The sequence below is a fragment of the Capra hircus genome, chromosome 5 (assembly GCF_001704415.2).
Source record: "Capra hircus breed San Clemente chromosome 5, ASM170441v1, whole genome shotgun sequence".
Taxonomy (NCBI): Eukaryota; Metazoa; Chordata; class Mammalia; order Artiodactyla; family Bovidae; genus Capra; species Capra hircus.
The window spans coordinates 30,911,869-30,920,594 of record NC_030812.1 but is presented as its reverse complement, the minus strand read 5'-3'; the positions used below and the strand labels follow the sequence as shown (position 1 = coordinate 30,920,594).

Below are 8,726 nucleotides of genomic sequence, written 5' to 3'. Positions count from 1 at the left end.
CATTATTTTCATGAAGTTATAAGAGACTGGAATCAAGATTGCCAGGAGAAATATCAATAACCTCAGATATGCAGATGACCCCACCCTTATGGCAGAAAGTGAAGAACTAAAGAGCCTCTTGATGAAAGTGAAAGAGGAGAGTGAAAAATTTGGCTTAAAACACAACATTCAGAAAACTAAGATCATGGCATCTGGTCCCATCACTTCATGGCAAATAGATGGGGAAACAGTGGAAACAGTGACAGACTTTATTTGGGGGGCTCCAAAATCACGGCAGATGGTAACTGAAGCCATGAAATTAAAAGGTGCTTGCTCCTTGGAAGAAAAGTTATGACCAACCTAGACAGCATATTAAAAAGCAGAGACATTACTTTGCCAACAAAGTTCCATCTAGTCAAGGCTATGGCTTTTCCAGTAGTCATATAGGTGTGTTGGACTGTAAAGAAAGCTGAGCGCCAAAGAATTGATGCTTTTGAACTGTGGTGTTGGAGAAGACTCTTGAGAGTCCCCTGGACTGCAAGAAGATCCAACCAGTCCATCCTAAAGGGAATCAATCCTGAATATTCATTGGAAGGACTGATGCTGAAGCTGAAACTCCAATACTTTGGCCACCTGATGCAAAGCACTGACTCATTTGAAAAGACCTTGATGCTGGGAAAGATTGAAGGCGGGAGAAGAAGGGGAAGACAGAGGATGAGATGGTTGGATGGCATCACCGACTTAATGGACATGAGTTTGAGTAAAGTCCAGGAGCTGGTGATGGACAAAGAAGCTTGGCATGCTACAGTCCATGGGGTCGCAAGAGTCGGACGCAACTGAGTGACTGGACTGAACTGAACTGATAAAAGACTAGGAATTATGTAACTTGTATTAAAATGCAGATATATTTCCGAGTATGCAATTTAAGCTTTTGCAAAATAAAAAAGTTCTACTTTTTACTTTTGTCAGTTCATAATAAGATTTCCTATTACCATTTGTAGCTCAGAGAACACCTAACATACATCTCAAATATAAAAGAAATGCTTCTGAAGGTACTAAAAAATTGTTTTTTGCAACCTTATTTTTCGCGGTGGCAAATTGGAGATAAATTGGAGTTAGTTAGGCAATCTGTTTTAGAAAGATAAAGGCTAAGCTGTTACAGAAGAGATCCCAAAATAAAATGAATCAAACAAAATAAAAGAGTATTTTCTCCTAAATCCAGAGATGTATTAGAGAGTCCAGAGTTAAAAACCTAAGTTCCATCGATATTGTTGCTTTGTTATTTCCTAGGTGTTTTTTCAATCAAACATCATTCAGTCAGTATCCCTGGAAAAGACTGATAATTTTTCAATACTTATCCTTCCCTTCTACCTTTGAACATGTCCATGTTTTAGACACTTGACTATTCATGTACTATGGAGACCACATTTTTCGGTCCCATGTGGTCAAAGGTGCATAACTGTAAATGAGTTGATAAGTGCTGAAGCTGGATAATGGATACAGAAGGATTATTACACTATTCTTCTTACTCAGCATATTAAAAACAGAGACATCGATTTCTGACAAAGGTCTGTACTGTCAAGGCTAGGGTTTTTCTAGTAGGCACGTATGGTTGTAAGAGCTGCACCATAAAGAAGACTGAACACTCAAGAACTGATGCTTTTAAACTGTGGTGCTAAAAAAGACTCCTGAGAGACCCTTGGACATTAAGATCAAACCAGTCAAACCTAAAGGAAATCAACCCTGAATATTCATTGGAAGGACTAATGCTGAAGCTGAAGCTTCAATACTTTGACCACTTGATGCGAAGAGCCAACTCATTGGAAGAGACTTTGATGCTGGGAAAGATTGAAAACAAAAGGAGAAGGATGAAATGGTTAGACGGCATTGCCAACACAATGGACATGAATCTGAGCAAACTCCAGGAGACAGTGAAAGACAGGTGAGCTGATCGTGCGGCAATCAATGGAGTTGCAAAGAGCTGGACACGACTTAGTGATTGAAAAACAATCCTTAAATTTTTCAATAATAAAAAGTTTTTATGACAGTTAAATTTTTTAAGCTTTTTTACCTTTATAAAATTGAAGTTAAATGATTTAAAATGTTCTGTTAATTTCTGCTATACGTCAAAAGATTCTGGAATACATACATATATACATTCTTTTTTTATATTCTTTTCCATTATGGTTTCTGACAAGATATTGAAATACTTCTCTGTGTTGTACAGTTGGACCTTGTTATTTATCCATTTTACATATACTAGTTTACACCTCTAACCCAAAACTTCTTACAGCTTTTAATCTATTTGGATTTTTGAGAATTATAATAAATTAACGAATCAGTTTTGGATAACATAATAAATTTGTATTTTCTCCTGTTATCATGAAAATATCTTTAATATAGTTTTTCACTTTTAAAATACCTTTTCCATATTGTATCTTTTATCATTGCACAGTCAGTTGCTTCAGTCATGTCCAACTCTTTGTGACCCTATGGACTATAGCCTGCCAGACTCCACTATCTATGGGATTCTCCATATAAGAATACTGGAATGGGTTGCCATACCCCCTCCAGGGGATCTTCCTGACCCAGTGATCTAACCCACATCTCTTGAGTCTCCTGCATTGGCAAGCATATTCTTTACTACTAATGCGACCTGGGAAGCCCAGCTTTTATCATTATATTTCTATAATCATAAATATTACTTAAATTTAACATAAAGAGGACTTCCCTGGTGGCCCAATGGATGTGAATCTGCCTGCCAGTGAAGGGGACACAGGTCCAATCCCTTGTCAGATAAGACGTCACATGCTTCAGGGCACCTAAGCCCAGGCACCACAACTTCTGAGCTCTTCAATCTAGAGCCCACAAGATGCAACTACAGAGCCCACGTGCACCTCCTGAAACCTGCAAGCTCTAGGGCCAGTGAGCCAGAACTAATCAAACCCTGTGCTGCAACTACTGAAGCCTGTGTGCCTATAGCCTGTGCTCTACAAGAGAAACCACCACAACAAGAAGCAACACTGCAACAGAGGGGTAGACCCGACCATCTGCAACCAGAGCAAGTGTGCACATAGCAACGAAAACTCAGTGCAACCAAAAATACCAAAGTAGTTTCCTGAGACATACAGCAAATTCCCGTTGGCCATCTATTTTACATATGGTAATGTAAGCTCCACAGGGGCTCTGTATCAACCTAGATGGGTGGGATGGGGGTGGGGTGGGGAGAAAGGAGGGAGGTTCAAAAGGGAGGGGATACATGTATACCTATGGCTGATTCATGTTGAGGTTTGACAGAAAACAACAAAATTCTGTAAAGCAATTATCCTTCAACTAAAAATAAATTTCTAAAAAATATCAAACGACTAAATAAATATTGTTTTCAGTTAACAAAAACAGAAGGAAAGGAAGGAGGGAAGAGAAGAGAAGAAGGAAGGAATTCCAAGTTTTAGAACTAAGAAATTTTAGAACTCTATATTTTTATCTTGAGAAATTCTTGGCCACCCAAGCGTACCTCTTAGATGATGCAACTCACTGAAACAAGAATAACACAGGGAAGAAATAGTTGGCCCTGGAACTCATTTAGATCAGTGCAGGCCTCCTATCTAAGAGCCTCTCCAGGGACCATCAACACTCTCTAAGGTCTACAGCTGAGATCAAGTCCCTCTGGTCATTGTTAATTTGGAGGCAAAGTCAAGAAATCTTCCTGTTGAACAGAATGACTATAGGGATATTTCCTTGCTCAGAAGCACCACCTCTGCATCTTCTAAAGGAAGAACAAAGTTCAGGGAAGCCCAGGAAGCCTTAACCATATTTGTGGCTTTTGCTCCAGGGTTGGAAAGGATGCCATTCAGGCAGCCTCCACTAAGAGCATCTCTTGTTGGCCTAGAGAACACAGGTGAAGACAAATATTATTCTCATTCAACTCCATTTTCTCCTAAAACTATCCATTCCGAGAACTCATGAGTGTAAAAGCCATAAATAGAGATCAGATTCTTATTTATCATCCTCCTGAATTACCCTTCAGGGGGGGAGAGGTGGACGCTTTTATCTTCCTTTGTTCTAGACTAAACCCTCTGTCTATTGTTCCACATGTTCTAGGTTGTCTTTTATCTCTCCTCTTTTTTCCTTTACCATCTCTCTGATACACAGCAGGTGCTCCAAATTTGACTTGATTTTATCCAAATCCTCTGGTAAAAGCTCAGAGAATTGCACAGGCTTCATGGACTCTCATGTTAAATCCTGAGAGTATAGTGCAAACATCGGATATTATAACTTCACAGAAATCCCTTGGAGTCACTGATGCACACAGCCATTGCCTCCAATTTGAGGGCTTCCCTCCTATCTGGTTTCTGTGAAACCAGCATCTCCGGTGCCACTTGCACTTGTGTTGACACAGAAGGGGAAAAGGTTTCCATTTAGTATCAGAGATACCCATGGAAGACTGTCCCCCAATCTTCAGAATTTCTCAGCTGGAACAGACTTTAGAAACCATCTAGTTTTCTTGATTTGTCTTTTCGGTAAGAAAGTCAAGTGAATTATTCATGAACTTACAGTGACAGAGGAAGGTCTTGTGCCATCATCAGCTGTCACAATACCTCTGCCAATCATGCAAACATGCATCATGGACTACCAGCCAGATGGCCAGCCAACGTGTTTATAGCTTGCTCACTATGCCAGTGAGCCTTCCTGTGCTTTGAACTCCATTCTTTTTGGAACTGGAAACCGTACTTCTCAGTGCACTGGTGGCTATTTCCAACTCCCTTTGTTTCCTTCTCCAATCTCAATAATCTCTTTTTTCTCTCTTTCCTCTCTAAGTTTGATTCCCTATACTCTTCCTTCCCACTGTCTCCACCTTAGCCAATAGATTATTTCCCTGAGCTGGAAAGGGTTGATGAGGTCTGACATGGCAAGGTTGCCTCTGCTATACAATCTGTCCTGGGTCAGCCCTGAAACTTATTCATGACACTTCATCCTCAGTAATGCTCTGAGACTCATAGCACACTGGAGCATTATTTTCTGTTCTTGTGCCTCTGAAGGGAATCTCTAATGCTCCATGGAAGCTGGCAACACAACCAGAGTCACTGTGTTTGTTCTCCAAGGACTATCCAACAACCCTCAGATCCAGGTAGTACTCTTTGTAACATTCCTGGTGATTTACCTCCTGACCCTCACAGGGAACCTGCTGATGCTGCTGGTGATCAGGACTGATTCCCACCTCCACACCCCCATGTACTTCTTCCTCAGTCACCTCTCCTTCCTGGATGCTTTCTATGCCTCAATCATGGTGCCAAAGCTGCTAAAGAACCTTCTTTCCAACTGGAAGACTATATCCTTCTTTGAATGTTTCACCCAGATCTCTTTGGTCATATTTTCTGGGGCCACTGAAGCTTGCCTCCTTTCGGTCATGGCCTATGACCGGTTCCAGGCTGTGTGCCACCCGCTCCTGTATGTGGTGACTATGAACAAGAAGGTGTGTGCTGGCCTGGCGGGAGCCTCCTGGGCCATAGGAATGGGGACTGGTCTGCTTAACACCATCCTCCTGGCTCAGCAGGATTTCTGTGGCCCCAACCTCATCCGCAGTTTTGCCTGTGAGCTTCCTCCAGTGCTCCTGTTGGCCTGTTCTGACCCCTCCATGAGTGTTGCCTCCATCCTGACCACCATGGTGGTCCTGGGCCTTGGTTCTCTTGTCCTATTGGTGGGATCTTACACCTGTATTATCCTGACCGCTCTGAGGATCAACTCTGCCACAGGTTGGAACAAGATCTTCTCTACCTGTTCATCTCATTTTCTTGTGGTCACCACTTTTTATGGTTCAGGAATTTTCAGGTATGTCATTGCTATACCTTTGAATGTAAATGTGGGATATTTTTCACACTAAGTAAACTTTCTCTGTAGACAGAGCATTGCAGAGTAGCAGGAAAACAATTGTACTAGAATCAGTAGGCCTAGATTCTAGTTCTGGCTCTGTTCCTGATGTGTGAATTATTTTTAAAAATCCATTTTCTTTCTGAGGCCTCAATTGTCTACTCTGAAAAATAAGTTAATACAAGGAGTCAAGACTTTCTTACTTTCATTAACCTATGATTTTCAGAGTCATCAGAAGAAAATCACAGGGCCTCTGGTAGACATTTATTCAGTGCTAGACAAGAAAATAAAATAAAATACATCATCTTGAAACAGGTGCCATTTCTCCTTCTTTCTGGAAGTTCATGTCTCCACAGATTATTTCTGGTTTATTTATTAGGCATCTACTATACAACAGCTGCTTTACATAATCAAGCTCAACTTTAATATGTATCACAACACAGGAGAAATATTATTAATGTCAACTTTTGATAAGAAACCTGAGTTTCAGGAGTAACCAAGTACCTTACAAAAGTTGCCAGAACCAGCTAGGAATGGAACCTAAATATAAACCAAGTCTCCCTGACTCAAAACTGCAAGTTCTTTTCTACCATGTTTCTCTTAAACATAAACAGCTCTAGCTGATGTGTCCTTGCTTCCTAGGAAACAGTAACTAATGGTCTGTGCTCTCTACTAGTGAAATGGAGATGGATTTACACAAATTGCTCTATACTTTTCTCACTTGTTTGTTACTTGGTAAGAGGTGTGGCATAGGAAAAAATAAAGAAAGCTCTAGGAGAGCTTATCTGAGCCTGAGGACAAATCTCTGCAGCTCTCTTTGTCTGTTTCCTCATTTGCCACAAGGGGGTACAAGATTTCTCCTACCTACTTCACAGATATGTTAGGAGGGATAATTTAAAAATTTAAAAATGACAGTAAAATGAATACCTTTTTTAATCAAGCACAGCAAACCCAAAAAGAACATTTCAATGATAATGGCACAATTGCAAAAAAAAAAAAAAATTAATGCTTCTTTGGAAAATACTCTCAGTAACACTTAACAAGATACATTCAAAATTTTAATCTTACTCTTTTGGATTCATATCTCAAGCTAAACACAAAATTTTTATATTTCACTTTATTTACAAAGCTTAGCTTGTTTTCTAAACCAAAGACAAACATACGAAAAAGGACAAAATTTTATTCCACTACACATTATAAAAATAATGTGCTATGATTCTGAGGTAACTCCCCGTAAATGTTTGGGGAAAATGACAACATTATTTGGACTAGGATATAGTTTTATAAGGAATAATCATCATATAATGGGAATAAACAGCTGTATATATAAAAAAAAGAAAAGGAAAAAATCCTCATATTGTCATCATAATTATTAAGGAAAAGTACTTTGAAAAGTGAAGTGTTACAGAAATGCATGAAATTATTTTTTGTTCTAATCTGTAGCACTTGATATGTTACAGAACTTCCTTTTTCCTTGGGGCAGCTCCTATAATGTTTTGTATAATTCATCTATGGAGGTGTTTAAAGGCAGAAATGACCGACTTCTCACAGATAATAGTCATCTCTAGATGCTTCTACCAGTGATAGCTGACTCAGCCCTGAGCACCCTCTTTGCAGAGTCTGGGGTGGAATGAACCATGGCTGCCAACATCATTGTGGCCACTGTCCTGAGCTCATTTTATTCCTTTGTGCAATTCTCTTCAAGGTACATGACTCCACCTTCTGGCTCAGCCCTGGAGCAAGTGCTATCCTTGCAGTACAGTGTGGTGACCCCACTACTGAACCCCCTTATCTACAGTTTGAAGAACCAGGAGGTGAAGGCAGCACTGAGGAGGATGCTGACCAGGAAACCCAGGCTTACCTTCTAAGCAAGGCTCTACTGCTTCTTCATAATAAGAGGAAAAGTCATGGGAAAGAAGAGGAGATGGAGAGAGCTTCATCTCTAAGCTTACTTATTTAGAGATGTTTTTCAGCAAGAAAAACAAGCCTTAGTTCCTCTGACCCCAGTGCCTTCCCACAGTCAAGCAAGATGGGAAAACCTCCACAGAACTAATGGCAGCCATCCATAGAGGACCCAATCACCACACAAGAAAATCTTCTCAATAAACATCTGGAAGATCATCAAAAAACAAAAACAGAACCACTATCTATCCAGCAATTCCACTTTTGGGAATATATCCAAAGGAAATGAAAATACTAACTCAAAAAGTTATCTGCACCCCCATGTTCATGGCAGCATTATTTGCAATACCCAACACATAGGAAGAAACTAGGTTTCCTTAATGGATGAATAGATAAAGAGGCATGGATAAAGTAATGGAACATCACTCATTCATTAAAAAAAAAAAGAAGAAACTCTATCATTTGTGACAACATGGGTGGACTGTGAAGGCATTATTATGCTCAGTGAGATAAATCAGACAAAGACAGACAAATACAATATGATCTCACTTACATGCAGAACCTAGGGAAAAGCTGAACTCATCTCAAAAAGAGATGAGACATGTAGTTACCAGGAGTGGATGGTGGGAGGAAAGTAAAGTAATTAAAAGGTACAAATTTTCAGGGTAAGATAAGTCCTAGGTATAATGTACAATATGAAGATTGTAGTTAATACCACTGTATGATGTGTAGGAAATCTGGTAAGTGAGTAAATCCTAAGAATTCTCATCACAACGAGAAAAGTTTTTACTTTCTTTTTCCTCTTGCTTTTCTTTATATTGTATCTTTATGAGATGACGGAATTTTTTTGAGGACTAGAAAAGAGGTTTATTTCAGTCAAACTCAGGACAATCACCCAAAAGACAGCCTTTCAGATAACTCTGAGAAAGTGCTCTGTTTAACCATTTTTTTTAGCGTAGACATATACCTTACCAGAA

The 8,726-nt window shown here is 39.7% G+C and overlaps 1 protein-coding gene across 1 annotated transcript; it reads left to right on the top strand.

Moving 5' to 3' along the window:
• On the top strand, window positions 5,036-7,715 carry LOC102170948 (olfactory receptor 8S1-like). Its single transcript, XM_005680124.1, has 2 exons — window positions 5,036-5,808; window positions 7,553-7,715. Exons 1-2 carry the CDS (start codon window positions 5,036-5,038, stop codon window positions 7,713-7,715), a joined length of 936 nt encoding a protein of 311 aa, XP_005680181.1.

Excerpts from the sequence above, each read along its gene's own strand:
- LOC102170948 (XM_005680124.1), top strand. The coding sequence starts at position 5,036 with ATGGAAGCTGGCAACACAACCAGAGTCACTGTGTTTGTTCTCCAAGGA. Across the intron at positions 5,809-7,552 it reads TATGGTTCAGGAATTTTCAG|GTACATGACTCCACCTTCTG; the intron begins GTATGTCATTGC and ends ATTCTCTTCAAG.